General features: G+C 40.8%; 1 protein-coding gene across 1 annotated transcript in view; it reads left to right on the top strand.

Annotated features, from left to right (window-relative positions):
- The first annotated feature begins 299 nt into the window (after positions 1-299).
- Positions 300-25260, top strand: part of NIPA1 (NIPA magnesium transporter 1) — a 41782-nt gene continuing 16821 nt past the window's right edge. Inside the window, exons 1-3 of the mRNA XM_032479271.1 lie at positions 300-496; positions 17834-17881; positions 18799-18889. Of these exons, the coding sequence (XP_032335162.1) occupies positions 334-496; positions 17834-17881; positions 18799-18889 (302 nt within the window). The 5' untranslated portion in view covers positions 300-333. The remainder of the gene's footprint in view (positions 497-17833; positions 17882-18798; positions 18890-25260) is intronic.

The raw sequence follows: 25260 nt of genomic DNA, 5'->3' as shown, positions 1-25260 counted from the left end.
ATGTACCTAGATGCGAATTTAACTGGGCGTCCTGTATTTGCACTTGCCCAATCTGGGAACCTCGCCCCTTCACCCACCCACCTACCGTCTCACCCCTTTCCTCACCACAGCCCTCCTCATCCTCACCGCCCTCCTCGTCGCTCTCGTCCTCTCCCCGGATCCCCCGGATCCGCCCTCCGCCGCGCGGCGGCACCGGAGCCGAGGCTCCACCCCTCCTCGGCCGGGCCCGGGGTACCCCCCACCCCCGCGCGGGTCCGGCCGGCGGAGCGCCCCCGCCCCCAGGCCCGGCGGGCGAGCGCGCAGGCGCAGGCGCGGAGGGCGGGCGCGGGCGGAATGGGGACTGCAGCGGCGGCAGCGGCGGCGGCCGGGGAGGGGGCGCGCAGCCCGAGCCCCGCCGCCGTGTCGCTCGGCCTGGGCGTGGCCGTGGTGTCGAGCCTGGTGAACGGGTCCACGTTCGTGCTGCAGAAGAAGGGCATAGTGCGCGCCAAGAGGCGAGGTAGGGCGGGCCGCGAGCCCTCCTCGGGGTGAGGGGGGGGGGCGTGCGTGGAGGGAGCCGGCGCCGGGCGGTGGGGAGGGCAGCGGCCGCAAGTTGCGGGCGTGGGCTCGGGTCGTTGCCGGCGCGGGTCCGGACACGGGGCGGGGACCTCGGAGGGGCGAGCTGCGCAGACGGGCGAGAGGGCCCTCGCCCACCGCAGGCGCCGGCACGGACGCGGCCCTGCACGCCCGGAGCATCTCCACCGCGGCCGCGTCTCGTCCTCCCGCAGCTCCAGAAGCGGCCCCAGAATCACCCGCTGTGCCCTGAGCGATGGTTTGTGTCGCCGCCACCGGTTTTCTCCCTTCTCGGCGGCTGGAGAGGCCTTGTCCAGTTTTACAGGGTTTCTCCAGCTGACCTCTTTAACTCCTTCCCAGATTCAGTCCCCTTGCAGCCGCGCAGCCCACCGACCTGCCCTCTGGTTGGAGCCCAGGTGTCCCTGTCACCCGCACCCACCGGCTGCTAGGGAGAGCTTCCTGTTTATCCCAGAATGGTCGGAGCCCCATGCCTGCCCAAGAAGGAGCGAAGGGCTCCTGCCCCTGCTGTGGCGCTTGCCTGGGTTGCACTTGCAGGCAGGACCTGCTGGTTCCTCGCTCCCTGCAGTGGCCACGCCAGTGCAGAAGTAAGAGCCGTGCGCTAGGCAGGAACGGGTGGGACCTGCGGGCCAAGGAGGCGCTCACTCTCAGGGTCCAGCGAGAGGTGCATGCTTTCCTGTGGCTCCTGGGGTCCTTCACGGAGCCATCTCTGGTTTAGATGTGACCCACCCAACTACAAGTGATCTTCAGTGTGAAGAAAACGCAGGGCAGATTAAAACAACAAAAAATGGGCCAACTGATTAGTCTCTGGGTGGCTGCGCCACCAAATACCACTCCTTATTAATGCGGAAGGTGAGAGATGCAGCCGATTTCTTTGCCAGCCTCCTGTTCTGGGAGAGGCCTGAGACTGTTACTGGACGCAAGTCGTACATGCTTTGAAGGTGAAAGTAAACGTGTCCAGAAGTCCTGAGAAAGCCTGTGGTGGTTTATTGTGTTCTGCAGGAATAGTGTTAGGAACTCTCTGGGAAGGAGACAGCCAGGTCATAGGTCTGAGAATAAGTAAACTCATTTTAATAGTTCAGATTCTAGACTGCAAGTGAAACTTTCTCCAGTGCCCTGGATGGTCAGCCAGGAGTGAAGTGAGGAAAGAGATAAAGTGGCCTGTAGTCTCCAGTGAAAATATGAAACAACGAAGACATTGCAGTCTGTACCTGAAATCTAAATAAAACCAAGTGCTGTCTCCTTCGGATGCAGACCTGTCTCTAAGGTGACATCTGGAAGCAGTGCACTTTTTAGGGAGCACCTGTCTGTGTGGCTCCAGGGGTGGGCAGAGGGTTTGCAGTGATTTGATAGGCTGGGCATATGATCAAGTCTAACCATGAGAGAAACCTCACACAAACCTGAATTCAGGAAGAGCCTGCAAGATACCTCACCAGTCCTGTCAAGGTTGTAAAATCTGAAAGACTATGAAAGCCAGGAGGAGTCTGAGGACACATGGCCATAAGACATTAGGTAAAATCTAAAGACACGTGAATGTAGACTTGAGTTAACAAAATGCAATGAGTAAAACTAAACTATGTTACTTCAGCTCAGCTTATATGTTCAAGGGAATTAGTGAATAAGAAAATAAAAAATGCAGCAACCTGAAAAGAAAAGATTGATACAGTGATTTATACCTGCATACTGTGCCCTTAAATTAGTAAGTGAAAATGTGATTTTTGCTAATTTCATACTTCCCCAGTTACCACCCACCACTGCGAATTCAAACTAGCTGGGTTGCTTATAGTGGTGGAAGACAGATAATAGACTTTTTTTTTAATTGAAGTAACATTGTTTTACAATATTGAGTTAGTTTCTGGTGTACAGTATAGTGATTCAGTTACACTCATACATGTTCTTTTTCATTATAGGTTAGTATAAGCTATTGAACATAGGTCCCTATGCTATACAGTAGGACCTTGTTGTTTGAGGGATATATAGTCTTGTTTTGATAAATTTCGTTTTATTTGTTCGGCAGATGTTCACGAAACTCTTGGTATGTGTCAGGGACTGTCGTAGGTACTGAGGATACGGATTGTTAGAGTCCATCCTTGTGTGCTCGCTTGGGCAGGACAGACACCAGGATCCACTCCTTGTGAAACCTTTTCCTACTTCTGCTAACAAGCTGCAGAGTTGGTCATTATTAAAATGACTGAAATACAGGAGATGGGAGGAAAGAGGAGGTAGCTAAAAACTGGGGAGTCAAGTTCTTGTGTTAAGGGAGACCTGATGATTTCTTACAATGTAAAAAGCTCCATCTCACTAAAAGTTTCAACTTCAGTGCATTGCCATATGCCAGCATTTCTCTGAAGTCTCAGCTTCAGGAGAGCCACATTCTGGTCACAGCCCTTCTATTGGTGATGTTGGTGGGGAGCGGGGCTGGGGTGTGGCCTCCTCTGTTACCAGATTTCACTCACTCTGGAAAGGACCTTACCAATGAATGGAGTGCCATCCATGGCACAGGCTCAAGGTGAACCGCCTGACTCCTGGGGTGGCTTTGAAGGACTCTGCAGATGGGAAGAGGGCAGGCGGGCATGTGGGGCCACAGATCACGGATAGTCTGTTTAGTGTTAGAGCCCAGCTGAAGCAGAGCTTAGATGAGGGAAACAAGGTAATCATCGGGTGTGAAAGTGTTTGTAGAAACCCCGTTCCAACATTAGAATTCCTGTGCGAGTGGTTAGACTAGGATGGCCTGGAGCCTCTTATCTAGGGGCGAGTGCAGGGGATGTCCTGCCCTCAGAGTGTGGGGACAGTTTTGGGAGGGTCATATGCTTGGACTTGCTAGAGGCTTTGGAGAACTGTATGGGTAAGTAACTCTATATAGAATGCCCTAGACCAGGAAGAATGATTTTTTAAAACAGAGATTTCTAAAATCCCTTTCATCAGAACCAGGAGATCCCACCTAACGCCCATTAGGATGGCTATTGTTAAAAGAAAGAAAATAAAAGGCAGAAAATACCAAGCATAGGTGAGGATATGGAGAAATCAGAATTCCCCTCTTGGTGGGAATGTAAAACGATGCAGCCGCTACAGAAAACACCATGGAGGGTCTTGAAAAAAATAAACACAGAACTACCATATGACCCAGCAATTCCGCTTCTCGGTATTTATCCAGAAGAAATGGAAGCAGGGACTTGAACAGATTTGCACACCCCTGTTCACAGCAGCACTATTCACAGTAGAGAGAAGGTGGAAAGAACCCAAATATCCACTGACTGGGGAGTGAATAAACAAATTGTAGTGTATACATTCAAAGGAATATTATTTAGCCTTAAAAAGAAAGGAAATTCTGGCACGTGCTACAGCATGGATGAGCCTTGAGGACATGATGCTGAGTGAAATAAGCCTGGTCACAGAAGGACAAACCTTGTATGATTCCCTCATGTGAGGTACCCAGAATAATCAGGTTCATAGAGACAAAAAGTAGAATGGTGGTTGCAGGGGGCTGCAAGAAAGGGAGATGAGCAGTTAGTGTTTGATGGGCACAGAGTGTCTGTTTGGGAAGATGAGAAAGTCCTGGAGATGGGTGGTGGTGATGGTTGTAGAACATGGTGAATGTGCTTAAAGCCATAGAACCGAGCACTTAATAATGGTTAAAATGGTAAATTTCATGTTCTGTATATTTTACCCCAATAAAAAAAGTTCTTTTCATATTTCATAGTTTCCTTCCTGAGAGGAGTACAGCATAGCTATGTAATCACACTGTTAAGATGCTCGGAAAGTGAGTGAGTCGTCTCCTGAGAGTGGAAACTGGGATCCAGGCACCCTGCCTGCTAGTCCCAAGCGTTCTGTACTTTGTTACCAAAGGGCGTGTGCTCCCTGGCTGTGGGACGCACACATTTTCTCCTTGCCTCTCTTCCACTCCCAGGCACACACCTAGGTGCGTGCACCCCCACACCCAGAGAGGAGGCAGACACGTGTTATCTGCAGCCTTTTGCTCTGCGGTTAGTCTCCACTGCTTCTGCGATCCCTCCAGACCCTGACAGATGGGGTTAGATTCCTCTCCCACTATGTGTCTTCTTGGTGACTGTCCTCTGCCCACTTCTGCCCCTGAAGCCTGGGGGATGATGGCTTGTTCACTTGTCTGTGTTGCTCCCAGATCCCAGGTCTTCAAGGCCGGGCACACGTCTTGTCCACTGGCCTTGAGTAACCATGGAGTGGAGAGGGTAAAACTGAACCTGATGTTTTATGAAACTTTCTGAGCTTTCTTCAAATTATTCAGAGCTGACCTCATTTACCTTTGGCCTCCACTAAGTAACAGAATCCAGAGCTACTGCTAGATCTGAAAATCTGTAACCCTATCTGATCTCTGTCCAGCCCCAAGGGGAGGTCATCGATAAGAAACAGCCAGGTCAGAGTAAGCAGTGTGCGCATTAAGAGCATGTGAGTAGCGCCATCACCTGGACATACCCAGTTTACCTGACAGTGTTTCTGTGAGAAGAGAAGATAAGGAAGGCTGCTCCTCACGGAAGGCTCATCATGTCCCAGACTTGAGCATCTGCCATGGTTCCGTGGACTCATTGGACTCACAAGGGCCCCTCTCCCTTGGGGTCTTCCGGTGGGTTGCAGTCAGGTGGTGGCTGGAGCTCGAGTCATCTGAGATGTGAGTTCTTGACTGATTTGTCTGGGAAAGCTGGAATAGCTGGGGGCTCCCTGAGCCCAATCCCCTCTCTTGTCCTGCCTTTCTTCCCTCCTCTCTCCCTCCATCCCTCCCTGCGGTTCCCTGGAGGCTCCCCTACGCCGCAGTGGTCCTGGAGGAGTCAGACATGGCAGATAGCTTCCCCTGCACCAAACCTTCCAAAGGCTAAAGTGGAAGCTGCGTGGATCCCTGTGGCCTGGCCCTGGAAGTCCTGCAGTGCCATTTCTGCCACATCCTGTTGGCGTCCTCAGCCAGCCCAGGCCCAGTGTGGGAGGGGATTGTGTACGGACCGGGCTACAGAAGAGGTAGAAGACGCATGCACTTGGTGCCGGGCTGGTGGTCCCGGGGCCGGAACCCAGCTCCGGCTGACTTTGAAGGTCTTTCTTCCTCTGTTCCCTGCAGGGAAGGCGAGGGGAGAGACAGATAAATTCACCTACAGATAAGGCTTTTCTGATGAGAACTCTCACAATTCATTTGGAGAAAGCTGGTACTCTGATAATGGGTTATTATAAGTGCATGTTAATAATACCTAAAGACAGTAAGGCAGATACGAATTTCATATTTTCATAGGACAAAAGTGGGACTAGATCACTAACATAAATTCCTACACGAGATACCCCTTGGTCTTACTGAACTGCTGTTGGACAGATTATCTTTTTTCCTCAAAAATGTTTATAGATATAGTATAAAATATAATATAACTTATATTTCCAGTCTTTTAATTAAGCCCTTAATGAGTAAACAACCCTTTACAAAATTTTTTTAACCATAAGCAACTAGAAAGACCACTTTTCAAAAAGAATATGCCCAATCCCGCACTCCCTGACCCCCCAGTTGGGGGGCCAGGACCCTGTGGCTGTAAACTGACCCCTTTTAGATACTGTCTGGATCAGCCAGGTTTACCTTGCTTGTTGGTGCCCAGTCAGAGCTCTTCGGTGTGATATGATTACTCAGAGTTTACCATGAATTCCCAGAACCTGGACATAGTCATGTTTTAAAAGAACATCATCTTGTAGTAACCTATGGTGAAAAAGGATATGAAAACGAATATATGTATGTTCATGTATGACTGAAGCATTGTGCTGGACACCAGAAACTGACACAACATTGTAAACTGACTGACTTCAGTGAAAAAAAATTTATGCAGAAAAAGTGAAAAAAAAAAAAGAGCATCTTCCTGATTATAGAATATATGGTCATTGTTTAAAACCTGGGAAATATGTGCTGCTACGAATAGGAAAATAAAAAGTATTCATCTCCTTACCTTGAGATAGCTACTGTTACAACTAAGATGTGTTTCTTCCTAGTCACATTCAATGCTTATATTTCAAAATTGAATTTTAATGAATAAATCCTATGTACAAAATATATGTAAGGTAGAGAATCATAAAATAACACCTATCAGACGTTCCAGAAACTTTTATCTAGTCCTTAAAAATTAAAACAAAAAAAAGCTTTTCTACTACAGAAAATATCAAACATATACATAGAGAAAACAGCAAAATGGACCCCCGTGTACCTGTCACCCAGCCTCAACAGTCATCAGTCTGAGCCAGCCTCATTTCGTCTGTACCCCAGTGCCAGCCCTCGGCCTCCACCCTAGTGGAATTTTTGACAAATTCCAGGCAGATTACCATCTCCCTTATGTATTTCTGTGAGTATCTCTTTGTTAAACATAACTGTAATACCTTCATTGCACCTAAAAATTAACAATAATTCCTCAAGTGTTCTCACATATCTGGTCAGTGTTTGGATTTCTGTGATTATCTCATCAGTTTTTTCCCCCCAGTTTGTCTTTTGGAATTGAGATCTGGTCTTGACCCATGCATTGCTACCACTGGTACACCTCCCCTCTTTTTTTCCTTCCTTCCCACCTTCCTTCCCTTTCTTTGCAGATATGGTTTGAAGATTCATCATGTTGTGTCAGTGGTACGTATGTTGCTGAGCAGTGTTCCATTGTTTGAATATGTCACAGTCTGCTTATCCATTCTGAGCATTTGGTTGTTTCCAAATTTTTGCTGTTTGAGTAAAGATGCAGTGACAGTTCTTAATTAATTCTTTTTTGACTTAAAGTGTTCATATCTTTGGGGTAAATATCTTGGCGTAATATTGCTGGCTCATGCAGTGCTGGGTCATGGAGTAGAGATATAACTAAACTTTAAGGAACTGCTGGACAATTTCCCACTACAGGCATACCATTTTACACTCCTGTCAGCAACGAACGGGAGTCCCAGGTGGGTCTCCACATTCTCTTCAGCGTTTGGTATTGTCATCCGTTTAATTTTAGCCATTCCAGCGGGTGTACAGTGGTATCTCATTTTGTTTTTAATTTGTAGTTCTCTGATATCAAATGATCTTCAGCATCTTATAATGAGTTGATTGGCCATTTGTATATGTTCTTTTGTGAGATACCTTTTCAAGACTTCTGCGTATATTTTATTGGATTGTATCTTTTTATTATTGATGGGCAGTATATATTTATATGTTTTATATATATAATCTGGATATAAGTCCTTTGTCAGGAAATATTTGCAAATATTTTCCCTGAGGCTTGCATTTTCATTTTCTTAAAGGTGCCTCTTGAAGAGCAGAAGTGTTTAATTTTGATCAAGTCTCACTTATCTGTTTTTTTTTCCTCTTCCATGTGATTAGTACTTTTTTATTTCTGCCTAAAAAAAAAAATCTCTGTTTTGCTTCAGGTCACAGTGGCATCCTCCTGTGTTTTCCTCTAGGAATTTTATAGCATTAGCTTTTACCTTTAGGTCTGTCTTGAGTTAATTTTTGTGTATGATTAAGATATGAATCAAGGTTCAGTATTTTCCCTACTGGTATACAGTTGGTTCAGCAACATTTGTTGAAGATACTTCCTTATTCAGTTACACTGTTGCTTTAGTCCATGATCTGAGTGCAGGTCGATTTCTGAGCTCTGTTCTGTTTTATCGTACATGTCTTTTCTTATGTCAGTGCCACACGGTCTTGATTATGTGGTTTTACAGCCAATCTTAAAATCAGGTTGTATAAGTCATAACTTTGTTCTTCTTTTTCAAGATTGCCCAGCTATTTCTTTAGGAAAATAAATCTGCACATCTAACAACCAACATACAAACAACTTCAAGTACAAAATTCATTCATAAGTTGATGAAAACCAGGTGGTCAGATTGGGTCTAATTAATGCCCTTATCTAGCTGTGTTGGTGACAGGAAAGAAAATTTCTTGATAGTCCTTTTTTAAGAACTCTGTAAAAACCATGTAACATCTTTTTACACATTTTTTGAAGTCAGGGCATTAATTAATTAGTAAAGACATAGTGATCCACTCTTGCTTGGCTGTTAGCAAGTTCTGCTGTTTCTGTTGGGAGCACCCAGGGATGGAAGCAATTTTTCTGTGTATAATCAGAAGGTAAATAAGCTAGATGACTATCTGTATTTTTATGCTTCAAAGTCATATTTTAAGACTATTTCTGATTTACATGTGTAGCTAAATGGAAGGATTTAGAAGCCACAAGTCCATGGTTGAACAGCATCACTGCCAGTTGACATTATCATCCCGACAAGCCCCTTTTGTATTTGCACAACACTTCTTTGTCTTATAGTTCAGCTGTTATAAACAGCCATTCAACTCTCAGTTAGCATCCAAGGTTTCCAGCATGAGGAAAAAAAATTCTAAACCTTAACCGTTGCTACCTTTGTAACCCACAACTGGGAGTGGAGGGGAGGAGGCACGAGTGTAGTCAGGTGAACAAACAAGATCCTCAGCGTTCTACAATTCTGAGGCTCTTTGTTCTTGCTGAGGCCAAAGAACTTGAAGAGTCCCAGGTTTCAGCTGGAAAGAGGAGAGCATGGACATAGGTTTGAACAGGTACTTTCTGGGGGTGTCAGGTGAGTGACTTCAGGATTTTTAGGGACAGCAGTGAAGGTGAAACTATGAAGGAACCAAGTCTTTTTAGGATATGAGAATAATATCTGTGTTAGGGCCCAAAAGCCAACATGGAGTGCAGACAACTAGGAGTTTTTGGCTGCAAAAGGATGGAACCTGGGGCAGCCAGCCAAGTGAGGAGGCTAGGCACAGGCAGGTGGGCAGGAAGAACCATGGACTTCCTTCAGGGCAGGGCACAGGGGATGCTGCTGGACTGGGCCCTTGTGGACCATGTGGAAGAGCATTACTTTGATCTGCAGTTAGGAATGTGGGGCAAATGTCCAGATAGAAAATCTGATTTATTTGATGTCCATGGAATCAGGAAAATTTTGCCTAATACCTGGCTTAAAAGCTGAGGGTGATCACAGTACCTTTTGGATTTCAGCAAATACAAGCTCCTCCTTGGGGGTATGAGTGGGTCCCCCCAAAACACTTGGAACTGACCTGTACCGTTTGACTAAAGGGAGACCAAAAGCTTCTTATTTCCCCATCCCTGGGTACCTGGTATCCCATGTTCTTTCCCATTTTAGTAACAGAATCCATTTCAAGCCACCAAAAAGCATGTGCTGTATGCTGTTTAATGGTGTGGGGAAAACTGTAGCAGTGAAAGAGGAGTGCCTCAGTGGGTCCCCTTGTGCTGGCCACTGGCACCCTTGGACCGGCTCTCACTGCAGGAGGGCTGCCCACATTCTAGCTGCTGTGGTGGCAGCGATCCTGTGACTCATAAACACTCATGACCAAACTATATTCATTACAATAAAGGGAATTGGCCTTTCCCTGCCCTCAACATAGACACCCCTGCACCCACAACAGGAAAGATTGTGACTGATTCCTCAATTTCAAAGTCCTAAAATCTTTTTAATATCATATATAGAGCTTGGAAAAGTTGTTGAGTAAATTATTGTGTGCATCTTCTAGCAAAATGAGCTTCAAAATCTAGAATGAATTACGTTCAGTTGTTTAAAAGGAAGAATACGAATACTTACTTACAGACAAAATAGATCAGGAGTGGCTATGCTAATATGAGACAGAATAGACTTTAAGACAAAAATTGTTACTAGAGACAAAGAAAGACACTTTATGACGATGATTGATCCATCCATCAGGAAGATATAACAATTATATATGCACCTAACAACAAAGCCCCAGGAGAGAAATAGACAATTAAAAGGCAATAGTTGGAGGTGTTAGTACCTTACTTTCAAAAACGGATAGAAAAACTAGGCAGAAGATCAACAAGGAAATAGAAGACTTCAGTGACACTGTAAACCAACTGACATGTTATGTTTTAATCATTACAGTTGAATTTACGCCATTTACTCTTTGTTTTCTCTGTCATATTCTGTTCCTCTATTCATTTATTCCTTTATTTGCATTCAGTGAATTTTTCTAGTGTAACATTTTAGTTCCTTTAATGATTTTTTACCATATTTTTTAGTTATTTGCTCTAGAGCTTACCAATGCATCTTAACTTACAGAATCTACTTTATACTTTAACTAAACTCCAGTTAAAGAAACATTACTTCTATATAGCAACATTGCTTCTTCCTTTATTTTATCATTCTTGTACATGTTACATTTTTTATGTTACAAACCCAACAATATATTGTTTTGACTTATAATTAAGATAATGTAAAATTTATATAATTTCATGTTCTAAATAAGCTTAGAAAACAAAAGAAAGCAAGTATAAATTTATAGTGTTTGTTATGTCACTTTCTAATTTGCCATTTCCTATTCTCTTCATTTGTTTCTGTGGCTCAAGTTACCACCAGGTTACCGTGTCCTTACTCAGTAAAACTTTGCTTACACACATGTCCTTTGTGCTGTTCTTGTCAAATATATTACTGTATGTTATATATAACGTACATATAATGCTGTATGTTATACGCCCAGCAATACAGTAATTTATGTATTCATTCAGTACCTCTTCAAATCAGTTAAAATGAGAAAGGACAGTAAAGTTTCATTTATACTGTCTTTTATAATTACATAATTACCTTTATCATTGCTAGAGGGTGTGTGTGTGTGTGTGTGTCTGTGTGTGTGTATGTATTCAAATTACCATCTGGGGTTACTTGCTTTCGCCTGAAGAACTTCATTTAATATTTATTGTAGGGCAAGGCTATTCTCAATGGATTCTCTTTAATTTTGCTTATCTGGGAATGTCTTTGTTTTGGCTTCATATTTGAAAGATAGTTCTGCTGGATATAAGATTCTTGGTTGACAGTTTTTTTTCCCTTTCAGAACATTGACTATATTATTCCACTGCTTTCTTGCCCCCACTATTTTGCTGAGAAGTCAGTTGTTAATCTTAATGGGATTCCCTTGTCAGTGGTTTTTCTCTTGCTTCAGAATTTTGTCTTTGAGCATTTTTACCAATATGTGAAAGGATGTGGATATCTTTGTGTTTGTCCTGTTGGATTTTTTTGAGCTTCTTGGATGTGTAGATTTTTATCCCATTTGGTAAATTTCACTGTTTTTTTCCTTGAATATTTTTTTGATACTTTCTTTTCTTTCTTTCTGATAGTCATATTATGTCTATGCTGATATTCTTAATGATGTCCTACATTTCTGTAAGGCTCTATTTATTTTTCTTTGTACCTTTTTCTCTGTGTTCGTCAAAATGTATGATTTTTATCAATATGTCTTCAAGTTCACTGAGTCTGTCTTCTGCAAGGAAGTTCAAATTTTCTGTTGATTTTTTTTTTTCCTTTCTGTTGTACTTTTCAACCCCAGAGCTTCCATTTGGCATTTAAAAAAATAATTTCTATCTCTTTCCTGATACTCTCTATTTGATGATAAGCTGTCATATATCCTCTTTTACTTCCTTAGGTTTAAGTTTCCTTTAGTTATTTGAGCATAGTTTTAGTGCCTGGTTTGAAGTTTCTGTTAAATCTAACATCTAGGTCCTCTTACAGGCAGGTTTTATTTTGGGGGGGGGGCCTGCATTTTCCCCACATTTTCTTGTTTCTTTGTATTTAACAAAAGTTAATTGTTTCACAGTCTTATCCAGTTAAATTCAGGCAGGTGCATTTGTTGAGAACAGTTACTGGGTAGGGGAGGTATCCTCTGATCTTCTCTGCTTGCCTCTCCAGATGTAGGACCTGCTGCCTTCCTTCAAGCTTGTGACAGGATGATCAGGTCTTGCTATACCTGGGGTAGAGTCTCCACCCTAAGAGTAGGGACTGGGTGAAGGAAGGGAGTCACCAACCTGTTGGATGTACCAACCAGATATTTAGCCTCTTCAAATTGCAATTGGAAGGGATTAGAAATGCTGGAAGCTTGCTCTCCTGATGATTGAGAGCAGAAGGGGAGGGGAGCCCGGTCTTTTTTGGTCATATCAGCCTGGAGTGGAACTTCTATCAAGCTTAGCTGCAGCAGGGAGAGAGGGAGTGGGTCTTGGCCCATGTGCTAAAGACTTACTGTTCTTGCTGAGATTCTGTAGATTTTCTTGAATAAATGTTTCTGCATTTGCTGTAAGCTCTTGGGACAATTTCCAGAGACTTCAAATTTATTTTTGTGCTACTTTATTTACCAGTTATGATTGTTTTGCTGAGGAACTGTCCATGAGTCTCCTCATACCAGCATTTGGAAGTGAACTTTATGACTTTTCATTTTTAAACAAACACCATGCATTTATTAGGTACAGGGACATTTTTTTCTTTAAATTTTTTTTCTTTTATTTTATTTCATTGCATGTATGTATGTCTCTTGACGAACTGGTAGACTTCCTTTAATGAGGTGAGTGCAGATTAATGACTGATTTTTAAGTTTTACTTTTATTGAGGTATAGTTGGTGTACAATACTATGTAAGTTACAAGTGTACAAGATGGTGATTCACAAAAAATTTTTTGTTATTTTCAATAGTATCTTTTTTTAAAACAATTGATATATAATTGACATATAATGCTATGTTTGTTTCAGGTATGCTTCATAATTATTCTATATTTACTGGAAATGATCACCAAAATAGGTCTAGGTGACATTTATTATCACACTTAGATACAGTTTTCCCCTGTGATGAGATCTTTTAAGATCTACTTGTTTAGCAACTTTCATACACTATACAGTATTGTTAACTACAGTCATCATGCTGTACATTGCATCCCCAGGAACTTACTTATTTTATATCTAGAAGTTTGTACAATTTGACCCGCTTCACACCCTACCTATGGCAACCACCAGTTTGTTCTTTGTATCTGTGAGTTTGGCTTTTATTTTTAATTTTTTATTGAAGCATAGTTAATTTACAATATCAGTGTTTTAGGTGTGCAGCAGAGTGATTCACTTATGTGTATGTGTGTATGTGTGTGTGTGTATATATATACACACATATTTTTTTCAGATTACTTTTCCACTGTAGGTTATTATAAGATACTGAGTATTGTTTCCTGTGTTATATAGTACATCCTTGTTGCTTATCTGTTTTATATATAGTGGTGTATACCTGTTAATACCATACTCCTACTAATTTATCCTTCCCCCCTTTCCCCTTTGGTAACCATTAGTTTGTTTTCTGTGTCTGTTAATCTGTTTCTGCTTTGTACATAAATTAATTTGCATTATATTTAGATTCCACATATAAGTGGTATTGTATAATCTTTGTTTTTCTCTGGCTTATTTAGTATGATATTCTCTAGGTCCATCCATGTTGCTGTGAATGACAATATTTAATTCTTTTTAATGGCTGAGTAGTATTCCAGTATATGTATATGTAAATGTGTATGTGTGTATATATATATCTATATATTTCTCACATCTTCTTTATCCATTCATCTGTTGATGGACACTTAGGTTGCTTCCATGTCTTGGCTATTGTAAATAGTGCTGTTGTGAACTTTGGGGTGCATGTGTCTTTTCAAATTAGAGTTTTTGTGTTTTCCCTATATATACCCAAGAGTGGAATTGCTGGACCATATGGTAGTTCTATTTTTAGTTTTTAGGCAACTGCCATACTCTTTCCGTAGTGGCTGCATGAATTTATATTCCCACCAACAATGTAGGAGGATTTCCTTTGCTCCACACTCTCTCCAGCATTTATTATTTGTAGATTTTTTGATGATGGCCATTATGGCCAGAGTGAGGTGATACCTCATTGTGGTTTTGATTTGCTTCTCTAATAATTAGTGATGTTGAGCATCTTTTCATGTGCCTTGGTCATCTGTATTTAGGTCTTCTGCCCATTTTTTGATCTTTTTTTTTTTTGATACTGAGTTGTGTGAAATGTTTGAACATTTTGGGAATTACCTCTTGTTAGTTGCATCATTTTCAAATATTCTCTCCCATTTCATAGATGTCTTTTTGTTTTGTTTGTTTCTTTTGCTGTGCAAAAGCTTTTAAGTTTACATACCATTTGTATATTTTAGCCTTTATTTCTTTTACTTTGGGAGACTGGTCTAAGAAAATATTTTTACAGTTTATGTCAGAGAATGTTTTGCCTTTGTTCTCTTCTAGGACTTTTATGTTGTCATGTCTTATATTTCGGTTTTTAAATAATTTTGAGTTTATTTTTATGTATGATGTGAGGGAGTGTTCTGATGGCTGTTCAGCTTTCCCAATACCACTTGCTGAAGTCTTTCTTCTATTGTATATTATTGCCTCCTTTGTCATAGATTAATTGACCATAGGTGTGTAGCTTTATTTCTGGGCTGTCTGTTCTGTTCCATTGATCTCTTTGTCTCTTTTTGTGCCAGTACCACACTGTTTTGATTACTATAGTTTTGTAGTATTGTCTGAAACCTAGGAAGGTGATGCCTTTTTTCTCAGGATTGCTTTGGAAATTCTGGAACTTTTTTTTTTTTTAATATAAATGCTGCATATAAGTAAAAGACATTGTCTAAACTAGCCACAGTGTGATTAGCACATTTGGGAAATTCAGTGTTGATTCTGTACTAATGGTTGATAATTGTTCTGCAGTGTTCACTGCAGAGCATTCTTAGACTCAGCTATACTTTCTGACGTATAGGACATCATGGGCTGCAGTTGCAGACCCACTCGGGACATGGGACAGGAGCCACAGCCAGTGTCAGCCCCCGCTGCTGCAGGCTGGCAGCAGAGGCAGAGCATTGCTTAGAGGCTCAGAGGCAGGATTGCAGCAGGTAGTGCCACAGCTGGGCAGCTTTACAAGCCTAATGCCCCCCAGTATATGGTCACAGAGGCAGAGCTTCCAGGCCCCACAAGAGCTGTGCCTGTGCCCAGAGATTCTGTCCTCAGGGGAGCCCGAGTGATAATGTTCAGTAGGTGTTCACAGACCTCCAGTCAGGTTCCATTTGCCCATCAGAAGTCATTTTTACCTTAAGTGTTGCCCCCTACGTACGTGACTGTCAGCTTTATAGAGCCAGAAAGTGGACCATAAGTCATATTCTCTTGCAGAAAGTGGAGAGGTTTTGTTACTCTGTTGTCTACAATAGCCCACATTCAAGTTTTGCCATTTGCCCCATGCTGTCCTTTGTAGCAACCTTTTTTTCCAACTAGGGTCAGTGTATTGTGTTTAGCCACATCTCTCTTTTTTAATTGAAGTGTGGTCAGTTACAACGTGTCAATTTCTGGTGTACAGCACAATCTCCCAGTCATGCATATGTATATGTGTATTCATTTTCATATTCTTTCTCATTACAGGTATTACAAAATATAGAATATAGTTCCCTGTGCTGTAGAGAAGAAATTTGGTTTTTATCTGTTTTTATATATAGTGGTTAACATTTACAAATCTCAAATTTCCAAATTTATCCCTTCCCACGTGCTTCTTCCCCCCTGGGTAGAACCATGAGATTGTTTACTATGTCTGTGAGTCTGCTCCTGTTTCGTAGGTGAGTTCGTTAGTGTCCTCTTTTCTCTTTGTTCTTTTTTTTTTTTTAGATTCCACATATGAGTGGTACCGTATGGTATGTTTCTTTCTCTTTCTTGGCCACATCTCTTTAGTTTCCTTTCATCTGCAGTAGTTCCCTAGCCTTTGTCTTTCATGCCCTTGCCATTTTGGAAGAGCGTAGGCTAGCTGATGTGTGGTCTGTTTGTTTCCTCGTGATTGGATTCAGATGGTGCCCTGTGGCAGGTGCACCACAGATGTGATGTGCCCTTCTCAGTGCACCCTCCGGAGGCATAGGATATTGGTTCATCCCATTGCTGATGGTGTTAACTTTGACTCTTGGTTAAGGTGATGTCTGTCAGGATCTTAGAGTGCTGTAAAAAATAACTTTTTCTTTTTGTGATTAATAAAAAACCGATGGGGGTGATTCATGGAGACTACGTGACAGTCTTGTTCCTCAGCAAACTTTCAGTCACTTGTCTTAGTCTCCATTTATGGTTCTTGCCTGAATCTGTCTTTACTGTGATGTTACTAAATGATGATATTTGAACTTGACCATTCCTCCTACCCTGTCGTTATTATTGGTCCTGTTTTTTAAAAAGTCCTTTTTAAATACCTGTAGCTCTGCTCCTCGGTGAAGCAGGCTGGCTTCTATATGTTCATTATATCAAATTACTGAGACTTAAAACATCCAATAAGAATCAGATATTCTAATCTGAAATGGAAAAACGTACTTCAGACTTTTGACATATCTGAAGGACAGAAGGAGGAAGGGATGTGGTGGGGAGACCTGGACAGCTGCCCCTGCACCTCTGCCTGCTTGGACAGCATGGGAACGTAGGAGGGTGATCCACGAGAGCAAAAGAGAAAGTACTGTGTGCAGTGTCAGATTGTCCAGTGAGTGTAAGGGTCTGCTTTCAACCATTTTCAAATGGTTATAAAAAGAGCCATGCCACAAAGGTTCTATTACTGACCAGGGTTGTTGGACTTGTTAATCATTAGAAATTGGTAAGAGGCCAGATGAGAAATTCAGGCAAGGCTTTATTGAGACTCATGCTGTGAGTGAAGGAGGAAGTGAAAACAAATAAGAGTTTCCCTTGCTTGCGCTCTGAGGGTGGGGTGAACTGGTCCCTTAAATGGGTGAGGGTGGAGGTGGACCTGGTAGCAAAGGTGGTGTGCCCACCCCCTTGGTGATGCTGTGTGCAGGGATCACAAGCAGGGCCCTGCTTCTGCTCCCAGCACCTCAGAAGTGGCAGTTGGGTTTTGGTCTTTTTGTATTTTTTTGCTCATAATTTGCTCCAACTGTGTGTGCAGTTATTTTTAGTCCCTTATAGTTTGTTTGTATTCTGCTGCTCCAGGAGATGTCTGTCCAGGTGCAAGCACTGCACCAAAGGGCCCCAGACCCCAGGACCCAGCCTGTCTCAGGTCTATATTATGAACATTGAATAACCTGTTTAAGTAGCAAGTCATTGAACCCTGTGCTAGTAAAATTATCATATAAATAGGTTTCAGTAAATGCATGAGAGAATTGGACTTTGAAGGCTAAATCTCATTTGAAATCAATATGTAAAATGTTATTCCAAAGAACATTTATGTCTCTGGATGATGTGTTGAGTGAAAAAAAAATTTTATCAAGATTGTATTTGTTTGGGCCCACTTGTGTTGGTTGCAAAAAGTATCTTTGCCACTTTTAGTGATTTCTCATGCTGCTATTTATAGACTAATTCAAAGATTCTTTGTCAGATAAATAAGCAGAATGGCATTCATTATTCTTTTCCGTTTTAGCTTTTATTTAAAAATTCCTCTTAAGTATGTAGCTTGTAAATCTCTTGCTTCATACTTCGCTGACATTCCTCTCTTATAGGTACCTCCTATTTAACAGACATTGTGTGGTGGGCAGGCACAATTGCAAGTAAGTACCTGCGTGGTGAGGAACTTGCTCTTTTTTCTTAAGGTCAGTCACTTGTCTGGCAGGGCTGGAGCGGGTGGGATGACTCTAGCTTGTTCTTTGGAATGAGGACCAGAAGTGTGGGAGGCTGTGGAAGGAGGAGGCAGAGGTTTCTGCTGCCTGCAATTAGCCCTGTATTTTGTCCAGGTCAGACTGTCCTGGGTCCGAACAAATTAAAACAACTCCTGCTTCCTCATCGGTAGTTGGGCTGTTGGCATCTGCTCAACACAATTGGTTTTACAAAGGAGAGTTTCTTCGCCCAGCCTCACGATCAGAGGTCATGTGCTGTAATGGAAAAATAATAAAATTAGAGTTCAGAACTTGAAATATATAAAGAAGAAAAATTATGTTAGATATTTCCAAAATATCACGAGGTCTATTTGTCACACATTGTCTTTTAAGCAAGAAATTTTCCAGCAGACGTGGATTCATTGGAGAACTCCCGTTTAAGCTCTCTCTCAGTGCAGCCCCGGGTGCAGTCCTTTGCAGGCAGTAGTTTCCCCGTGATGTGCCAGCAGCATGTCACTGGGATAGATCCCAGGCTGCTTGAAGGGACATGGGACGTCTACACAATCTGTCTTAAAACAGATGTTGAGAAGAGAGTGGAAATATACTCTGCGCCGCCCCCACTGTCAGTCACTGCCGGTTAGATTGGGAATTCCCATAGAGGGTTGAAACTACTCCCCTGGCAGTTGGCCAGTGGCACCATGGGGCCTGCTGTCCTCAGGACCCTGAAGCATGCAAATGAGCCCCACATTTCCTTCCTCACCAGCAATGGAAAAGAAGTAGCCGTTTCAGAGCAGGGTCTTGCAGAATTCAGCTCTGTGATGAGTGCTCAGAGTTTGTCATTGCAAGTGACATCCTTGTGGTTCTCTTGACAGTGGCTGTTGGCCAGATTGGAAACTTCCTGGCTTACACGGCGGTCCCCACGGTCCTGGTGACTCCTCTTGGTGCCCTTGGAGTGCCGTTTGGGTGAGAGCTGCGATTCTGTGTTTTGGTTTTTAATACATAGTTTAACTTAAGAAAACTTTTCATTTTATTTTTATTTTATTTTATTTTTTTATTGAGTTATAGTCAGTTTACAATGTTGTGTCAATTTCTGGTGTACAGCACTATTTTTCAGTCATACATGAATATACATATATTCACTTCTGTATTATTTTTCACCGTGAGCTCCTACAAGATCTTGAATATATTTCCCTGTGCTCTACAGTGTAAACTTGTTTATCTTTTCTATATATACCTGTCATTATCTACAAATCTCAAACTCCCAGTCTGTCCCTACCCACCCTGACCAGCCACCACAAGTTTGTATTCTGTGTCCCTGAGTCTGTTTCTGTTTTATATTTAAGTTCATTTGTCTTCTTTTTTTTTTTTTTAAGATTCCACGTATGAGTGATATCATATGGTAATTTTCAAAACTTTTCATTTTAAATGTTTCTGTTAAAATAATAAAAGTAAAATTGGAACTGGAGATAAGTCTTCAGAATCGCACACCATATGGTTTAGTTTTACCCATTCAAATTTAGTTGTGTGGATTATTAACCCTCTCTTAGACATGTGCTTTAGTATATTTCAAATCCTACCTTACTCATGGGTCCCAGTGAATGTGATGCCATCACTCTTCTGCTCTTGGCTCTGGAAGACTTCCTGGAGTCTTCCCAGCTCCTTGGCAAGTGATTCTGAGGCATCAGTAAGCAAAACTAGTCAGTTAGTGTTTTATTGGGGTGCCTAGCATCCCCTGCTGGATGCTGGGCAGTCCCCCGCCACAAGAAATTATGGAGGTTGGGCCATGTGACACACGGGCACCCACGGATGTGAAAGGATTTACGACTCACAACAGTTAGCAGCAAACGGATCACCCAAGCAGGATGGCTCTGGTTTGTTCTGGAGTAGAACAGAAGCAAGGCAGGGCTTTGGGGGTTTTTATTACAGTTAGGAGGTGAGCCGGGTGGAGATTCTCATGCTGAGGCTGGGAATTGAAATTTTAGTGCCAAGGGACTGAGGATGCCAGAGCCTGAGGGTGTGAACAGTCCTTATCAGGTTGCCCGGATATGGAGCAAAGGTGAAAAGAGAGGACTTTGGACATGAAAGCTGCCAGCTACCACAAATGCAGTATTTCTCTTTATTACACTTGGCTTACCTACAAAATGATTTTATAAGACATTTATTAAGTATATTAACACATATCTTCATGTGAACCTATTTACATTATTTTACCTTTGAAGAAATCATTGGTAAACAGAGATACAAGATAAATAAAATCCAGGTTTCTGACTCACTGATACATTGGTTTTCTGCTGTATTCCAGACAGACTTCCAAATCCTTGCAGAGAAGTGTGTCTGTGATAGATGTGTTTAATTGTTTATCTTAAATCACTCAGGCTTCAAGGGTCTGTGGCCTAAAAAGCACGGAAGTGTTTTCCACACGTGAACCTTTGAAAATGTGTTTGCAGTAAATTGTTCCAAACATACGCCTAGTGTCCCATGTGGCTTAACATCACTGTGCATTTTGTATGATCTTGGATTTCACAAGAGGTGCTCTCATTGGAGAATCGGTACTTCAGCTTCTCAAAGTCTCACTTCTCACCCAGTCTCACCCTCCGTTTCCTGAAAAATAATCAGGCAAATAAACGACCCAACCCTGTGACCTTTGCACATTTAATGTGCACGCATTAAAATGCCTTCCTCCATTGATTTCCAAAGAACGGTCTGTTCTCATGCACTGTGATAATTGTCTTCTCACCAGAGGTGTTCACTGCTCCACGTCTTCAGAAGATGTTTCCAAAAGAATTGTGAGATGGCATTATAGTTAAAAAGAGTGCTTTTGACTCAAGATCCCAATGAAAGATTTTTTAAAAAGAAGAAAATTAAAATTAATTTGGAAAAACTTAAGATATCAATATGTATATACATATGTAATGTGTTTCAAAAGAAGTTCTATTCTTGATAATGGGATTGAGGTTGCTAGAATTATATAGAAACAGAAATGAAAAGAGTGTGGCACTGGAAAAAAGTGTCTGTGTATCAGTGAAATAGAATAGAGAGCTCCCAAATAGGTCCTGCTTTTGTCTTCAGTGGTTTAATGTATGATAAAGTGATCATCACAACATAGTGCTCTTTAAGATGTTTTAAAAAATATTTTATTTGGAATTAATTTCCAAATTACAGAAAAATTGTAAGCTTAAGGATAATCAAAACAGTATTCTGGGGGAGGGTATAGTGGTAGAGTGCGTGCATTGCATGCATAAGGTCCTGGGTTCAATCTCCTGGTACCTCCATTTAAATAAATAAAAAACAAGTAAACCTAATTACCACCGCCCCAAAAAACTATCCATATACCCCTCACCCAGACACACCAGTTGTTGACATCTTACCCCACTGGCTCCATCATTTGCTTTCTCTGTATCAGGCTTTCTCAGCCTCGATACGATTGACATTTGGGACCAGATAATTCTTTGTTTTGGGGGCCTGACCTGTGCACTGTAGGGTGTTCAGCAGCATCCCTGGCCTCCATCCACCAGACAGCAGGAGCCCTCGCTCCCCAGAATGTCTCAGACATAAGCAAATGCCTTCTTATGGGGCAGATCAACCCTGGTTGAGAAGCACTCTTTTATTATGAATGTGGTATTTGTTTTGTTTTTTGGAGTTTTTTTTTTTTTGATCCATATGAGAGTAGTTATGTTTATATGTATAGATCTCTCTCTCTATATATATATCTATCATGATTCTTCACTCTTAAAGACTTTGACTTGTATTTCTAAGACTAGGGACATCCTCTTTATAACAGTAGTGTCAATTTTGACATTTAACATTTTAACAAATTTTGACAAATTTAACATTGCTATAATAAATATATCTAATCTTCCTTCCCTATTCCAATCTTGTTAATTGACCCATTATACCATTAGTCTATACCATTATCCTTTATACCATTACTATTCCTTCTAGTTCAAGATCCAGTCTAGTATCAGGAGCTGCATTTAGTTGTTATCTCTCTAGTTAAAAAAAAAATAAATAGAACATCAGTTTAAATCCTAATGATAGCATCTTCAAAATATGATCTAAGTGAATTAGGCATTATATACAGGATGTCCACCGAGTGTGAAAATAGAAACAAGAACATTGAATGGCTCATTGATGCCACATTTGGTGCCTGACCTGTGTGATGGCATTGTGTGATATGCCTAGGTGTGTTGTCCCACTCAGCAGTGCGAAGTGTGCTGCGTAAATCTGCAGTGAATCCAGGGTATCAAACAGCATCTCCATCAGCACCTGCCCGAACATCTGTGGCACGTGGCCACTGAGACTTTCCATCTCTGATTTTCACTGAAAAGACCTACGTCTCTAGTACAACCCAGAGTAAATGATGTAAAGATTTAATCTGTAAAAGAGGAGGAAAAAAAAAGTTTAGCTATGTTCCCAGAGTTTATGGCCTATGTATAAGAAAACTCTTGTAATATGTTTCAAATCTTAGGATAAGAAGTTTCAAAAGTTTGAAGAAATAACAATGAAAATGTTAATTTTCTACAATAAATGATAAGTAGAATGGAAAAAAGGTTTCAACCAAATATGACAATAATTAAAGTGATGATATAAAGAATTTCTTAAATTGACCAAAATAATATGAAAATCTCAATAGAGAAAATGATAAAGAGTAGAACGTACCACTTTATGCATAGGAAAATAAGTTTATTCCACTAATGTTAAACCTCATTTTCAATAAAATGCACATAAGCAAATAGATATAATAAACATCATATATACGTACACAAACATGAGGAAGAGGAAATAGAGCTATATAAGAGTAACATTATTATATCGCACTGGAGATAAGTTAGTATCAGTTTGGAGTGTATTCTGATAAGCCTTGGAGAAACCACAATGGAAATAACTCAGAAAAAGTACAGTGGAAAAAAGCGTTTCAGAGCTCTGAAATATATAAAAGAAAACCTGACAGAATAGAGAAATAGAAAATTCAGCAGCAATAGTCAAGGCCTTCAATAACCCACTTTCAGTAATGGATAGAAAAACTAGACAAATGATCAAGAAGAAAATGGAAGACTTGAATGGCACTATAAACCAACTAGGAGAGACATCGATAGAACACTCCACCCAGCAACGACAGAGTTCACATTCTCCCTGAGTGTACGTGGAACATCCTTCAGATTAGACCGTGTGGAAGGCCATAAAGGAATCATCAGTAAAATTGAGAGGATTGAAATAATTCTTTGACAACAGTGGAATGAAATTAGAGAAATCAGTGAAATCTGTGAAATTCACAAATATGTGAATTAAATAACTCACTACTGAATGAACAATGGATCAAAAAAGAAATCACCAGGAAAATTAGAAAATACTTTGAGATGGATGAAAATGAAGAGACAACATACCAAAGCTTATAGGATTCAGCTAAAGCAAAGTAAACCCAAAGCAAGTAGAAGAAAGAAAATAATTAAGATTAGGGTGTAAATAAATGAAATAGAGAACAGAAAAACAATAGAGTAATCAATAAAACCAAAGTTAGTCCTTTGAAAAGATCATCAAAATTGATATGAGTTTATTTAGCTAGACTGAAAAGCAAAAAGAGGGAAGACTTAAAATACTGCAATTAAGAATGAAAGGGAGTATTATTACCAACTGTACAGAAATGAAAGAATTATAAGCAAATATTATAAACTGTATGCCAACAACTTAGATAATGTAAGTGAAATGGGCAGATTCTTAGAAAGACACAAACTACCAAAACTGTTTCAAGAAGAAATAGAAAATCTGAAAAGACCTATAAGAAGAGATGGGATTAGTAATCGAAAAATTTCATCAGGGAAAAGCTCAGGTACAGCTGGGTTTCAGTGATTAATTCTACTAAAGAAGAATTAACTCCTTTTCAGCTTACTCTGTGAGGTCAGTGTTAACCTGGTAACAAAATCAAGCACAGCAAAAGAAGACAACAGACCAATTATCTTACGAATATAAATGGATAAGTCATCAACAAAATACTCTAAGTGAATCCAGCAATATGTAAAAAAGGGTTATATCCATCTAAGTGGGATTTATCTTAGGAATTTAAGGTGGCTTTAATATTAAAAGTAAATTAATGTGATACAGCACATCAGTAGAATAAAGGATAAACACCATATCTCAATAGACATAGAACAGTTATTTTATAAAATTCAACATTGCTTCATGATGAAAATAATCAGTATGCTAAGAATAGAAGATAGCTTCCTAATCTTACAAAGGACCTCTATGAGAAAGCCTTACCTAACATATTTATTGGTTAATGACTGGACACTTTCTCCCTAATATGAACAAGACAGGATGGCCACTTTTGCCACTTTATTCAACGTTGTACTGGAGGTACAAGCAAATGAATTAAATAGTCAAGCAAAAGAATTAAAAGGCATCCGGACTGGAAGGGAAGAAATTGAACTACCTTTGTTAAAGAGGACATGATCATGTATATAGAAAATTCTAAGGAATCCACTGAGAAACTGTTAGAACTAATAATGAGTTTAGTAAGGTTGCTGGATATAAGACCAATATACAAAAATCAATTGTATTTGTATACAGTAGCAGTGAGCAAGCCAAAAAATGAAATTAAGAAAACAATTTCATATACAGTAGTATCAAATGAACAGAAAACTTAGGAATAAATTTAACGAAGTGCAAACCCTGTACTCTGAAACCTACAAAAATATTCTTGAAAGAAATCAAAGAAGACCTAAATAAATGGCCCATTTTCTTAGGTAAGAAAAATTAATACTAGTAAGATGGGAATGCTCCCCAAATTCACCTACAGATTCAATGCAATGTCTGTCAAAATCTCAGCTGACTTAATTGCAGAAATTGACAAGCTATTCCTAAAATTCATACAGAAATGCAAGGGACCCGTGACAGGTGAAACAATCTTGATAAATTAGAAGAGAGTTGGAGGACTCATACTTCCCGACTTTCAAAACTTTTTACAGAACTACAGTACACTACAAAACTACTTCAAAATGGTGTACTGGGATAAGGATAGACATGTAGATGAATAGAATGAAATTGAGGTTCCAGAAACAAGCCTAAACATTTATAGTCACTGATTTTTGCCAATGATTCCAAGACAATACAGTGGGGAAACAACTGTCTTTTCAATAAATGGTGCTGAGCCAACTAGATACCCACATGCAAATAAATGAATTTGTGTTCCCACCTCATGCTGTGTAGAAAAATTAACTCAAAATGGACAATGGTGTAAATTTAAAAGCTTAAACTATAGAACTCTTAGAAGAAAACAGGTATAAATCTTTGTGACCTTGGATTAGGCAATGGTTTCTAAAAGTACAAGCAACAAAAGA

The sequence above is a fragment of the Camelus ferus genome, chromosome 5, assembly GCF_009834535.1.
Source record: "Camelus ferus isolate YT-003-E chromosome 5, BCGSAC_Cfer_1.0, whole genome shotgun sequence".
In the NCBI taxonomy this organism is placed as follows: Eukaryota; Metazoa; Chordata; class Mammalia; order Artiodactyla; family Camelidae; genus Camelus; species Camelus ferus.
Note: the sequence above shows the minus strand (reverse complement) of the source record. Positions and strands in the feature narration are given on the sequence as shown.